This window comes from Narcine bancroftii, chromosome 3 (assembly GCF_036971445.1).
Source record: "Narcine bancroftii isolate sNarBan1 chromosome 3, sNarBan1.hap1, whole genome shotgun sequence".
Taxonomy (NCBI): domain Eukaryota; kingdom Metazoa; phylum Chordata; class Chondrichthyes; order Torpediniformes; family Narcinidae; genus Narcine; species Narcine bancroftii.
Window position 1 is genome coordinate 172,237,562 of NC_091471.1, and position 14,317 is coordinate 172,251,878.

At 43.1% G+C, this 14,317-nt stretch overlaps 2 protein-coding genes across 5 annotated transcripts in view; both read right to left on the reverse strand.

Annotated features, from left to right (window-relative positions):
* hgsnat (heparan-alpha-glucosaminide N-acetyltransferase) overlaps window positions 1-680 on the reverse strand; it is a 40,875-nt gene extending 40,195 nt beyond the window's left edge. Inside the window, exon 1 of one of the 2 annotated variants that reach the window (XM_069925842.1) lies at window positions 222-680. In XM_069925842.1, coding sequence (XP_069781943.1) covers window positions 222-411 — 190 coding nt within the window. In that variant the 5' untranslated portion in view covers window positions 412-680. The remainder of the gene's footprint in view (window positions 1-221) is intronic. The other variant, XM_069925843.1, reaches the window with a different exon arrangement.
* Window positions 681-2,456: 1,776 nt separating this feature from the next.
* pomk (protein O-mannose kinase) lies at window positions 2,457-9,973 on the reverse strand. Of its 3 annotated transcripts, none has more exons than XM_069925846.1 (3): window positions 9,739-9,973; window positions 7,660-8,906; window positions 2,457-3,309 (listed from the first exon to the last, which is right to left on the reverse strand). In XM_069925846.1, the coding sequence occupies exons 2-3, from the start codon at window positions 7,945-7,947 to the stop codon at window positions 2,524-2,526; spliced, it is 1,074 nt and encodes a 357-aa protein (XP_069781947.1). In that variant the 5' UTR covers window positions 7,948-8,906; window positions 9,739-9,973; the 3' UTR covers window positions 2,457-2,523. The 3 variants fall into 3 exon arrangements, with proteins under 3 accessions (XP_069781947.1, XP_069781948.1, XP_069781949.1); XM_069925847.1 differs by having other exon boundaries at window positions 9,134-9,973; XM_069925848.1 differs by having other exon boundaries at window positions 9,865-9,971.
* Between the last annotated feature and the right edge of the window lie 4,344 nt (window positions 9,974-14,317).

The window sequence follows — 14,317 nt, forward strand, 5'->3', positions numbered from 1 at the left end:
CAACTGGGCCTAGTGCATTTCCCCTTCGCCTCCCCCCCACCCCCACCCTCCCCAACCACCCCGCCGGTCCTTCCACCTTCCCTCACTCTTCCCTGCGGGACCCAGCGCACCGCCTCTCCCCCTCCCCGGGGGACCTAGCGTACCGCCTCCCCAACGTATGCCTTTCACCGGCGGGGGTCCTGCCGCATTCCTCCTACCCCCTCCCGAGGCCGCCTCGTCACCTTTATCTGCCGTACTAGTCAGTGGGTCCACGCCGCCCACCATTAACATTGACAGCGCGAGCACTAGGCCCAGGCTCAAGCCGGCCTGCTCCATCAGCTCTCCTGTCTCGGCCTGGCTACTCCAGCTCGGCACCTCCGAATTGCACTCCTTGCCTTGCTTCTTCTGCTGAGCCGGCCGTCGACGCTTCATCTGTAGTCAATTTTGGCACTGGCTCCTCCTCGTGACAGCAGCAGGTAAAGGGCGGGGCTTCTCTTGAAGCCAATCAGCAGGTGCGGGAAGGGAGAGCGACAGTCGACGGCGTGGGACTCGGGGGATTACGTCGATGGGTTGGGCTTCTGCAGGGGTGGGGCTTATGTAGGGGTGTGGCTTCGAGAGTCCAAACACAGATGACCGTAGGGGGGTGTGGCTTAGATGTTGCGGGGCTGGAAGGAGGCCGGCTTCTTCATGGGCGGAGCTCCGGCTGGACGTTGAATGGATGACGTCACGAGATTCTCCCTCACGCGCAGGGAAAGCAATCTCAGCGCCGTATGTGATGTCATGCATGTACTCTGCCAAGGTACCTGAATGGAGAGAAGTGAACTGGAGTGGCAGGGAGAACGAGTTTGGGCAATAGACTTTGTGCAATCCAAAATGAAAATAATGCAGAGGCAGGAAATCTTAAATAAAACAGAATATCTTGTAAATACTCAACAGGCCTCATCTGTGGGAAGAGAAATGAGAGTTCGTGTTTCCGATCCAAGATGCTGAGTATGAACTGGATACAAGAAATGTGTTAAGATGCAGAAAGAGTGAAGGAAATGGGATGCTATGATAGGGTCTAATCTCTTAAACCTAAACTCCCTTGAAGACCACCATGGTACCAGTTTCCTTCTAAATTGTACATGATACGATCAATGTTGGACATTACTAGAGTCAATGTATTTATTTGGTTGATAATTTCTTGCTCTTGGTTTAGCTGTTCAAAGGCAATTTTGAGCGTTTTTAACAGTTTAACTGAATTCTTCTGAAGAGCCCCGACGCTCCGCATCCTCTTCTTTCCACTGCATCACATGACACCACCCCCAGGAGAGATTATTGTCGTTTGAGAGAATATATTTGTCTGATAGATTCCAGGGAGAGGTCTGGCAATCAGTTTAAAATGAGAGAAGGGTCCCAGGAATGTATATGTGCTGGAAAGGCAAGTGTGGAATGAAATGGGATGAATCACAGTTCATGGGTATGATATTAAGTAGAGTAAGAGTAGGGCATGGCAGTACTGGTGAAAGGGATGTGAAAAAGTCATGGAGTCGCAGTAGGATACAGCCCTTAAACCCACCAAATCCATAGCAACCAGTAACCACTAATGCTATTCATCCACACTGATCCCATTATTTTGTTTGCTCTGCATTGCCATCAACTCCCCTTAGATTTTACCACCCACTGCTGACACACCAAGAGGAATTTACAATGGCCAATTAAATGCCAATTTGCAGGCCTTTGGGGTGCAAGAGTAAACCGGAGCAATCTGAGGAAACCCACACAGTGCAAAACAATCAGATAGCACTAGAGCTCAGGATTCAACCCTGGCCTCTGGCACTTTGAGGCAGTGGTTCTACAAGCTGCTTCATCTGTGCCATCTCAAAGTCTTGATGGAACTGAAGGAGGAACAAATTAGGTTGCACATTCTGGGTGTAATTTTTTTTAAATTTAGACACAGCACAGTAACAGACCATTTTGATCCTCGAGTCTGTGCCACCCAATTAACCTGCACCCCTGGTCCATTTAGAATGGTGGGAGGAAACCGGAGCCCCCAGGGGAAAACCCCTGCAGACATGGGGAGAATGTACAAACTCCTTACAGCGTGGGATTCGAACCCTAGTCCTAATCCCTGGCACTATAAAAGCATTGCACTAACCGCTATGCCAACTGTGCTGCCCACGATATGTTAGATGTGATCATTGTAAAAAGATGTGAAAGAGTAAGTGAACGAGCTGAGTGAAAGAAGGGTGTGGATTTAACATGGAGTGGTGTGGGATGCAGCTTTGTGGATATAACAAATGATGGAATGAGTGGAGAGGGCTACCACAGTGTGGGATTATGAGAGTTGGCAGGTGAGACAGATTATTAGAGTCAAACAGATCTGCACAGTAGATTTATTGGCTTCTTTTGTGGTAAGATGGTCTCTGTGCACAACAAAGACAATGAAGGTTAGTGTCAAAAATTGCTTTCTTTTCCTATATTGACAAATGAGTCTGTTTATATTGAAGTCATTTTATTAGAGTTTAATTGCAGCATCCTGCAAAAGCAGAATTCTATTATTTATTATAACTCATGTAACATCTCATTGTGAATACCAAGCAACTCTGACTCCTGTAATAGTGAATCATAAACGGCTTTGTAAGTCTGCACAACAGTCACCATTGATGGTCGAAGCTGTGGCTTTGTTCTCTTGCAGTCTTGTTGCAACTGAAACAAATGAAACCTGACCACATCACTTCCTTCCACTTGGCCCAGCAAGAAATCCGTAACATCTGGAACCTTCCAAATGTCTGTCTTCTCATCGTAAGGAGGCATGAGATCATCAGAAAATGGAAGCTTCTCAGCAAATGGCCAAAGTTGTTCTGGAGCCACAAAGTCACCATGAAGTTGCCTGGTACCACATTTTATTAAAACACCAGCACTTCGATTCACCAGTGGGAGAGCATCCAGATCATTAGCTACCACATGCATGTCCATCGTTAACAGATACTGGGACAAGGTCTTTCTCAGGTCATTAGAATCACACATAACACGGGGTCCTAGTGGGCTATTGTGCAGATATTGCAAAAACCTCACATATTCAAGAGCTAAATGGAATCGAACTTCCCAAGTATTCAAGTCATTATGCTCCTCCTGCTCTAAAACTGAATTGACATTGACTAACGACCCAAGTGGGTGATATTCTGTGAGGATAGTGAGATCCTCTTCACAGAATCCCAGCAGTTTAACCACGTATTTGCTCTGCAAGCCTTTCAGCATCTCTAATCCATGAAAAAAATCATTTCTGAATTCAGCGGCAGCAAGTTGAGACAGAGTCACTTTGTTTCCCCTCCAGTATGCAAGGAAAACCTGCAGATAAAATAGGGACATTAGCAAATGTACATTGCAGAGATTTAATTGAAGGTATAGTAAGTAATTCACGAAAGTTGCAACATCATGGATTAACTATATATCCTCTTCATATCCTTCCTCAGGATCCCTATTCTCAACTTTATAACATGCAGCCAGATAAGGATCTTGTACTTCAGCAACTCTGACTTCTAGCAATTCTCCAACTTCCTTGATCCCATCGTTAGTCATTATACCTTCAACCATCTGGGCCCTAAATGTTGAAATTCTCTCTCTAAATCTCACCACCACTCTATCACCTTGAACAAACATTTGGGCACACCCTTGCTACTAATATTTTTGACCAATTGCATTCTTATAAATTACCTTGGGCTGTTTAATTACATTAAAAGCTAGGTATAAATTCAAGCTGTTGTTCTATTCATGGAGAGGCATGAGAGACTGCAGATGCTGGGCTCTAAAGCAAAAAGATAATCTACTGGAAGCCTATGTTCTTCTTCTTCTTTCCCCATCCTAACCTTTTATTCAGGTGTTAGCCAGATTTTTAGGCCTCCTGAAAAAGTGTTCAGGCACGAAATGCCAACTTTGTCTGAATGCTGCATGTCCTGCTGAGTTTCCCCAGACCATTTTTCCAATTCTATTAATATGCTCACCTCAAAGGATCAGCCAGATACTGATCAAATCAATTGTAAATCACCCACGATGGAGAATTAGAGGCAAGTGTGTAAGATATAGATTGGGTAGGCAGCAATGGCCAATACCAGAGTTCATTCATTTAAGATTAATGCAGGAAAGTTTAGGGGAGATGTCAAAGGTAGGTTATTTTACATAGCCTGAAATGCATCGCTGAGGGTGGTGGGAGAGGTTGATACAATAAAGACATTTAAAGGACTCTTAGACAGGCTAGAAAAGAAAAATGAAGGGTTATGGGCTGTGAGGGAAGGAAGGGTTGATTAATGTGGGGCAGGTTTACACAGGCCAGCACAACTTTGGATCTGTACCATGCTGAACTGTTCTATGTTCTATCACTGTCTGTCAGGAATTAGAGCACCCAAATAATGCTAAAAAATTGTCTCAAAGAAAATTACTTCAATTTTACTTCACACAAAATTATGTTTAATTTCCTCTTCTTAACACAAATTCTATGTCTTATACTTCTTTTGCATAAATTGACTTCATTGCTATTAGGTAAGATGTCAAGCCAGTTTAATAGGAAACAGTAAACACAAGATCATCAATGACTCAGAAACAACTCAGACTAGCCTCTTTTAAACTGCAGCACCTGGGTGGTAACCCTCCTGGGACCCAGGTGTGATTACTGGGACAAAGGTGCTGGAAGCACCTTTTAAATTGCAGGGGGATCTACCCATTAAATCGCCAACCCAGTGATTTAAGGGGAATCCCACCCCCACAATGTCGTGTTACGTACTCACTGGAAGTACTGCTGGATGTTCGAATGCTGGCTGCCCGGTGACACATGCATACAAGCATTGACATCACCGGAATAAGTGGGTCTTCCTTTTTCGTTTTCAAATTGTCTGTGAATGTGATTTAGGTAAGTTTAATTGGGTTTTCTGACTACCTCTGAGGTAGGTCAGGAACCTGGGGTTGACCGGGTCAGATCCTTTCTAACTGCCGCGTAACGGGCGCAAACCGGGCAAATATCCTATTGACTGCTCCTCAGGACACTTCTCTCACCTTTTTTTCATGTCTTTTCTGGGCAAGTTTCAATTTCCATATAGAAATGAAAAGATATTTCAAAGGAGAAATTGAAAGACGTACATTTTTCTGCCATCATCTTGCCATCCTCACCTTCTAAATTCTAACCTCTTCCTGAAAAAGGTCCAGTAATGTGAATAGAACAGCTGAATTTAACAAATTGGTACACATTCGTCATTTTAGTTCAACCAAATTTGCCTACCCCAGTTAAAAGGCACCACATCTCAGATTTTAAAAATGTGCTGGAAAATGTGCCCGATTCACTAACTAGTGAGATATTAACATACAGAATGCAAAAAAAGGTAGATTTGTCAAAAACGTCATTCTCTTCTACCATTTTCTGTGTATTTTCAAATTCCTCTGGGCACAATCTCTCTTGTATTTCCATGGTGCTTGAACAAATTTAAGGAGTGCCAAATGCTTTACAGTCCATTGTACCTTTGAAGTTCTACAAAGTAGGAAATGCTACAAACCTATTTACTGATAAATGACACATAATCCAGAAATAATTTGCCTGCTCGGGATTCCAGCATCAGAAGTCTTTGTTTTTCTCCGTTACACGATGCCAAAAGTGTCATATATTGTGCAGCAGTTCATCTATGTCTTGCCTGATAGAGCTTGTAGGTTTGCCTCTGTTGTTGCATCTTTCAGTTTATTTCTGAGTAAGGTGTAGGAAAAGGCAACCATAGGCCAACAATAATAGGCAGCCTTTAAATTACACCATGAATGCACTAAAGTGCATACTCTAAAGTGAGTATGTACATAATAACAAAAATCATGAAATGGGTAAATTTTTGCTTGTAATCTATAAAAAAAATTACATCAAAATAGAACAGTAAGAGAATTGTTATTTATCCTGAAAACAGATTAAATCTAATTCTGATGTTGGGATTTAGGAATTATGTTAAATAGTACCCTCAAGGCTGATACTCAGGTAGATGGTGTGGTGAAGAAGGCATTTGGAATGTTGGCCTTCATAAATCGGAGTATTGAATTCAAGAGTAGGGAGGTTATGATGAAATTGTACAAGGCATTGGTGAGGCCAAATTTGGAGTACTGTGTACAGTTTTGGTCACCAAATTATAGGAAAGATATAAACAAAATAGAGAGAGTGCAGAGAAGGTTCACGAGAATGTTGACAGGATTTCAGGGTCTGAGTTACAGGGAAAGGTTGTGCAGCCTGGGGCTTTTTTCTCTGGAGCGTAGAAGATTGAGAGGGGACTTGATAGAGGTGTTTAAGATTTTAAAAGGGACAGAGTAAATGTGGATAGGCTTTTTCAATTAAGAAAGGGGGAGATTCAAACTAGAGGACATGGTTTAAGATTGAAGGGGGAAAATTATAAGGGGAACATGAGGGGAAATTTCTTTACGCAGAGGGTGGTGGGGATGTGGAATGAGCTTCCGGCAGACGTGGTCGAGGCGGGATCATTGGTTACATTTAAGGAAAGACTGGATCATTACATGGATAGGAGGGAACTAGAGGGGTATGGACCGGGTGCTGGTCAGTGGAACTAGGAGGGTGGGGATTTGCTACGGCATGGACTAGTAGGGCCGAACTGGCCTGTTCTGTGCTGTAAGTGGTTATATGGTATGAGAAAATGGACAGGACTAGGAGAGCACCCTGCTTATTTTCAAAACTCTATTTTGTTCTCTTTTATAAACAGCATCATCAACAGGATGCCACTCTCTCAGGACTATACCCATGTATCAGGCTGAATTGTGTCTTCAGCTTATGCTTACAACAGGAGTGTTATTTTCTCTTAATGCATTAGAGTATCTCATGCTTCATGATGCCATTGTTTCACCAATCTTCACGTACCTCCAACTAAAGACCAGTGTTGGGCCTGACATGTGCGTGAAAAGTTAACAGTAAACTGTCAGCGAAGAAAGGGAAGGAGAGAGAGAGAGAGAAATTCAAGAATTCAAATTCAAGCAATACTGGCAGATCCAAAGAGACATAAAGCCATGGAGCAATTTGAAAAGCCAATCAAAGAGAGGGATAGAGAGAAAAAAAACAGATAAAAAGATTCAAAATAGCCATAAAGCAATTCACAGAGACTGATTCTGTAAGAGTGTGCGTATAAGAGAGAGAGACAGACAGACAGACAGGCTGACCAAGTTTGGAAGAAGTAAACCATACTAATACATAGCCAAAGTGGTGACATTATCATCTCTAAAGCAAATGCTGTGCATTCAAGTCTCAAACACAAGGCATGGGCCCATAACCGTGATTAACATTTCAGATTTCAGTGTGACACAAAAAGATTAGTGCAGCGATACCTTTGCAGTCTTCAGTTGAGTTGTTAAAAGAAACCTGACCAATTTTTATCTCTCACCCAAACCACTATTATCATATTCCCTGTCATTTATTGCACAGCAGTTAGTGACATCATGCTGTGTACAATTTGATTGATATTTTCCCATTTCATAAAAAATTTTTTTTTAAATGAATTGACTGTGAACTGCTTAGGGTCATCAGATTATGAAGGCACCATATAAATATAAACCCTTTTTAAACCAATCACTAAAGATTTATTCCCCAAAACAAATGTTCACCAAAATTGAAAACAATAAGGATAATGCTGATCTAAAGGAAGAGGAGAAAGAATTCGAAAAATGTAAAGATCCAACCTGCTTGACAGCACCTCGTCCAATTGGCTCCAGCACCACAACTTCACTCCGTATCATTTCACAGGATAACCAAGGGAAGCAATCCTTTATTCCTCTCAGCCAGAAGTAGCCAGATGGACAGGAGTCTGATGTCCTGTCTACTGGACTCTTTGACCAACTCAAAGCATCTAGAAGTTCATTTCTGAAGAACATGGTGAATGCAAGGATGACAGCAACAAGAGGAACAAGGCTCATGGTCACCTTCTGCCTTATTGAAGAGCTTTGATGACCAAATATTGTCCCCTGCATCTTCACCTGCACAATAGCTCACAATAAAAAAGGTTGGGCTTCTAACTCTAGACGCAAAACTGCTGTTGAATTGGGAGTTAGTCAACTACTTGGCCGCAAGACTCAAGATCCAATATGTTTTCACGGTCAATTGTGAAATCAATGTTCGGCTGTACGAGTAATTTTACTTTACTGATTCCTGAACCAGTTCTTACAGGCTTTGTTTGTAATCAAACCATTAATGAAGCTTAGCTTCCTCCAATTCAGTATAAGTGAGGCACGACTTCCTATGGAGTAGGCGTAACACTTGGATTAGGGTTGCCAACTCTGAATCTCCGGTATCTTGAAGTTCTATCACATTATGAACAAAAAAATTCAAGGAAAATAGTTGTGTATAAAATGTCCACATTTTTGATTCATTCGAAAAGGTTACAAGACATTTTGTTTCTCCATAGCTGTTGCCCCAAATTAAGGAGATGCAGGTTAAGATTCGGGCTGACAGTCCTGGGCACGATTAAGTCAAGTACAAAGATGAGAGCTTTTGGATAGTACCTTAAATGATGCTTGGTTTACCTTCTGAGGCAGTTGTAATTGATTTGGTGACACTATTTTAAAGAGAAGCTTTATCAGTGAATCAACATTAATGAAACAGTTTTTTTTTCTTTTTCTGGTCCTATTGAGGAATTATATAGTGCACAAAAACTACATTTCCCACGATACATTTTCAATGTATTTTCGGTGGATGCAGAAATTTCCAACATTTTCATATCATCAAAGATGTTCTGGAAATAAAACTCTGCTTTCACTTCTGGAGAAATGGTAACATTGATGTAAGGCTTGTGCCCACAGGGATGTCCATAGTTCAGAGAGTATCCTTCCAGCTGGGGAAATGGATCCTTTGTTGGGTTGCAGATGGAGGTAAACAATTAGAGAATGGCGATCTGAAGTTGAATTTTGCTTCCATTTCAATTGATTTAAATCTGAGCAAGAAGATGGCACGTGCAATAGAGAGAAGAAACAAAGTGAGGTTATGCACTTCAGTACACCAAACAACAAAAGGAGGGTACTTTTAAATGGTGACAGATTGGGGAAGAGATACAATGGTATCTAGGTGGCCTTGTACAAAAGCAACGTGCAGCTAACATGCAGGCACAGCAAGCAGTTAGGAAGGGAAATAGATTTGAATGTGGGATCCTTATCCCTGTACCTGGGCTAATGTGAGAATGAACTTGAACTTCTGAATGTTGTCTCCACTTAGTTTCCTCATTTAAAAATTGCCATAGAGGAATTATAACAGGGATTCATTAGGCTGGTTCCTCGGATGGTGGAATTGCTGGAAGGCAGGGGGCTGATATTGAATAGACGAAGACTGCATTGTCGAGCGCAGTCATTGCAATTTACATTTTAACAGGGCTCCAGAGGGTGGGAAGCGTTCCCCCTTTGTTGAGGCGAACCAGGAATCAGTCTCAGAACGAGAGGTCTGTGATCATGAGAAATGTCCTCTTGCAGGGGTTAGTGAGTTCTCCGCCCCGGAGAGATGTGAACGCTCATCGAGTAAGGGAGCCAGGGTAAATCAGCCATTATCCGGATACATGGCGGGCAGGCTGGAAGAACAAGATGGCCCTCCACTCCCTTTGATGGTTATTTTCTGTGCAGAGACGAGATGAGGCGCAGGCGAGGCCGCCTTCTCTGCCGCAGTCGTGGTGGGAACCACGGCCGTGCAGCCCGACGCAGCTCGGGCCCGTCACGGCAGGGTCAACAACAAGCCGCTAAGCAAACACGGCTCCGGCTCCCTGCCCCCCACCCCCGTACCTGTCCTCTGGAAGGTTCAGAACGATCTTCTTGGATGGCAGCTGGGACGCGGGGCGAACCGGAGACACAGGCAGAGAGAGAGAGAGAGACTGATCCAGCAGCGACACGCAAGCCACGGGCACTCACAGTGATCAGAGATCCGCACCCACTGCTGAACTCAACACTTCCAGCTGCACAGAGAAAGAGAGAGAGAGCCACGAATGTGTATGGAAGGGAGGCATTTGTCCCAGGCGCCATAAACAGACTCAGATAGACAAACAGATAAGGATGGGATCGGAGTCAGGAAAAGGCAGGCTTCATGGGCAGGATATTCCCGGATAACTGCATTGCTGGGAACCATGTCTATCAGAGCAGCTTGTTGACAAGTTCCTAGTTTGACTTCAATGATAAATTGAGAGGAAATATGCACCGTGATACACATTGTGGTGGAGTATTTCTCTGTTACTTTTAATGACCCACACTACTCCCATGGATGCAATCTTGAGTTGATAAAACTATTCCAAAACTATCCCGTTGGGCACCATGGCAATGCCACCCAAACGAATGTTACTCTCAGCACCAAAACCTTTTGCCTCTTCAAAGAGAGTGTAGTGGTCAATCAGTAGGCTTCTTCAGGTGGATTCTCTGCTAAGAATGCCCCTGAAGAAGAAGAAGTGGCCCTTTGAATAGTCGTTCAGGTGACAGCGCTAAAAGCATCTGAGCGCACTCTGGCTCCTGTCCCTTGGGCTGTCAGATTTGGGATGGCTGGCTGTCAGAGCTGAGTCAGCCAGCGCGGGCTATCAGCGCGGGGATGTCCCTCGCGGGACGACCCCTCACTGATCGCTCTGCCCTGCTCTGCCCCAGTGGGGGAGTACGGGACTGGGGCGGTCAGTGGGGGATTATGGGGCTAGAGTGGTTGGCAGGGAGAACAGGGCAGGGGCGGCCGGCAGGGGAATACGGGGCTGGAGTGGCCAGCGGGGGAGTGGCCCTCCCCAAGAATCACGATTTATCGAAACCTCTCACCTTTTAAATTTAGTCGGATTTTGTGTGCAGGCGTAAGCCCCATACTCCCCCGCTGGCCGCCCCAGCCCCGTACTCCCCGCCGGCCTCCCCAGCCCCATACTTTCCTGCCGGCCGCCCCAGCCCCATACACGCCCACCAGCCGCCCCAGCCCTGCAGTCCCTATGCTGACAGCCCATGCCGGCTGCCCCTGTCCTGACGCCCTGCGCCGGGCGGAAGGGGCAGCTAGGAGAGGAGCTGTCAGGCGCTCGCCAGCTGACTGTCATCCTGAATGCAGCTGCTTTCAGATGGCTGCATTCAGATGACTGGGGAGGCCACTGTGCTGCGGTGATTATCCCTCTCGGAGGAGGGTTACAAAGTTTGCCTCGTAGGTGCCTCCTGAGCATTCAAGTGGCCTCCCAACAGCCACATATTGCCAAAATATGTGGCTTTACAAATGGGGATTTTGGCCACTTGAAAGTGCCTACTTGGGGAAGGCAGAGGGGTGATGTTAGTTTTCAGATGAATATTTTGCAGGACGTGTAGCTTGAATAAAAGATCTCAGGACTGGAGGGTGAACAAATGCTTTCATTAGCTTATAACAATGGGTAAAGTCTGGGTTTAGGTGGGAAACCAGGGTGATATCTGAGCAGATGGGGGCAGAACTGGGAGGCGGGGCCAGCCATCAGCACAACACCCTACCAGTGAATCCCACTTCACTGTATTCACCCCTTCCTGAAGAATTTAAGGTCTGTGAATGAAGACAGAGAACATGAGTTCAGGAAAAAAATGGTTGAAAAATATACAGTTATTTTCAAATTTACAGATTTAAGCAGTGTGGGGGTTTGGAGATCCAGTGGAGCGCCTTATCATCGGGGAGCGCTGAACTCCTTGGATCTCCTGGTCCCGTTGAGAGGGAAGAGAGGGTCTCTGGCTCAATGGTGGAGAGGGATGCACTTTCCTCCTGAACTGGATCCCCCGAGGCCCTGACTGGGGGTGGTGAGAATGAGCTCTGTGGCTCGCAGGGCACCTGAGGCCACGGAACCTCTGTTCCAGTGGGTGCCAGGTCCCTGATGCAGACAGTGTCCTCCCTGCCATCCAAGTACTCCACATAGGCATACGTGGGATTGGCATGGAGCAGTCTCACCCTTTCCACCAGGGGGTCGGTCTTGCTTCTCCTCACATGCTTCCTGAGAAGGACGGAACAGGAGTGGTGAGCCAGATTAGGAATGTAGTTCTCGACACCGACATTCTTTCGTAATTGAATAGGAGTTCATGAGGAGTAGCGTTGGTAGTGAATCTGGAAGGCCTTTTGACTTCAGGGCCAGTTTGGCAGCCTTCCAGACCGTGGTGTTCTTCTTTTCAACCTGCTCATTCCCCTGGGTGTTGTAGCAAGTAGTCCTGCTGGACGCGATGCCCTTCACCAGCAGGTACCAATGCAGCTCGTCACTCATAAAGGCTAAGCCCTGGTCACTATGAATTTAGCTGGGATACCCAAACAGGGCAAAAATGGAGTGTAGGGCTTTTATGGCTGCCAAAGTGGATGTGTCTGGACACAGAATGGCAAACAGGAAGTGGGAGTAATCGTCAGTGATAGAGAGGAAGAAGATGTTCCCGATCGTGGAGGGGAGAGGTACCTTAAAATTGACACTGAGCTATTCAAAGGGCCTGGATGACTTGATCAGGTGTGCCTTTGTGGAGCTGTAGAAGTGTAGCACTCTGCACAGTCCTGGCAAGACCTGGTCATTTCAGACATCTTCCATGGAATAGGGCAGATTGTGCACCTTGACAAGATGAGCCATGCAGGGGACCCCTGAATGGCAGAGCTCATTATGTAGAGACTGTTGTTGGCCAGTGTGTGCAAAGGCACAGCTTCCTCTGGATAAGGCATCTGGAGGGACATTAAGGGCTCCTGGCTGATAGGCGATGTCATAATTGTAAGTGGAGAGCTCGATCCTCAACCTAGCAATCTTGTCATTTTTTATTTTTATTTAATTGTTTGCTTCATGACAGGAAAAAATAAAACATTAATCAAATATCCATATCCAATGATACAAAAAAAAACTTTTATATTTTTCTCCCCATCCCCCCTCCCACACAAAAGTAAGAAAAGGGAAGAAAAGAAACACCTACCATTTAATATACAGTAATATTAGCATATACAATCATTATTTTTTATTAAAAATTACTAATTAAGAGGAGTGGATAAGGTAGAGGTAGATGGAAAATTATCCATAAAATCTATATATAAAATTTAAAAATGTATAAAAGTACTATAAAATTTTTCACCTCAATTCCATAAACAATATGTAATTTTTTCCAAAAGTATACAATTTCACATCTCATTATACCATCTACTTAATAACACTTCTCTATCATCTTTCCATGATGTCGCTACACATTTATTTGCAGTTGTTATTGCAATACTTAAACATTTTTTGTGGTATTTGTCCAATTTCAATTTTATATTCTTTTCATAGATATCCACAAGTAAAAATATTCTTGGATCCTTTGGTATTTTTCCAAAAGTATACAATTTCACATCTCATTATACCATCTACTTAATAACCCTTCTCTATCATCTTTCCATGATGTCGCTACACATTTATTTGCAGTTGTTATTGCAATACTTAAACATTTTTTGTGGTATTTGTCCAATTTCAATTTTATATTCTTTTCATAGATATCCACAAGTAAAAATATTCTTGGATCCTTTGGTATTTTTATCTTCATAATTTGCCCTAATAATAAACTCATTTCATTCCAAAATCTTTCCACTTTTTCACAAGACCACACTGAATTCAAAAATGTCCCTATTTCTTTCACATATCGAAAACACTTATCTGAATAATTAGGATTAACTCCATTTAACTTATGTTGGGTATAATACAACTGATGAAGAAAATTATATTAAACCATTTGATATCTAACATTTACTGTATTCGTAACACTTTCATAACACAATTTTGACCAAATCTCCTCCTGAATTTGTATATTTAAATCTTTCTTCTATCTCATTTTTGATTTATATAAATATTTTTTCTTTGCAGTCTCTTGTAATTTTATAAACATATTAACAACAAATGTATCTGTTATTATATCTTCAAATTGACTTTGTTTATGGAGTCTCAAATCACTTCCAGTCTCTTTTTCAAATACATTTTTAATTGATGATATGCAAAAATTGTATTATTATGTATATTGCATTTATCTTTTAATTGATCAAAAGTTAAGAAAAAAGATCCAAAGAATCAATCTTTATTCTCTGTAAACCTTTAGCATATCAATGATCAAATAAAAAATTCTTCAAAGTCAAAGGAAGAAGTTGATTTTGTTTTAACAACCTTTTTGGTCATTGATCATTTTAAATTCCTCTCTCAATATGAATTCTATTCCATATGTTTAAAATATGTTTCAATATGGAAAAATCTTTAAATGACTCACTATTCCATTTATACAAAATAACTTTGGAATAGTTTCACCAATTTTATTCATTTCTATTTGAATCCAAGCTGGTTTTTCATCCCGTTGATAACAGGAGGACAAAAACCTCAAATGAGCTGCTTTAAAATAATTCTTAAAATTTGGTAGTCTTAGTCCA

Bases quoted from the DNA above. Each gene is read 5' to 3' on its own strand.
- pomk (XM_069925846.1), bottom strand. From the start codon at position 7,947: ATGCAGGGGACAATATTTGGTCATCAAAGCTCTTCAATAAGGCAGAAG. The intron at 3,310-7,659 runs GTTGGATCTTTA...TTTTATCTGCAG, and splicing joins GACGAGGTGCTGTCAAGCAG to GTTTTCCTTGCATACTGGAG.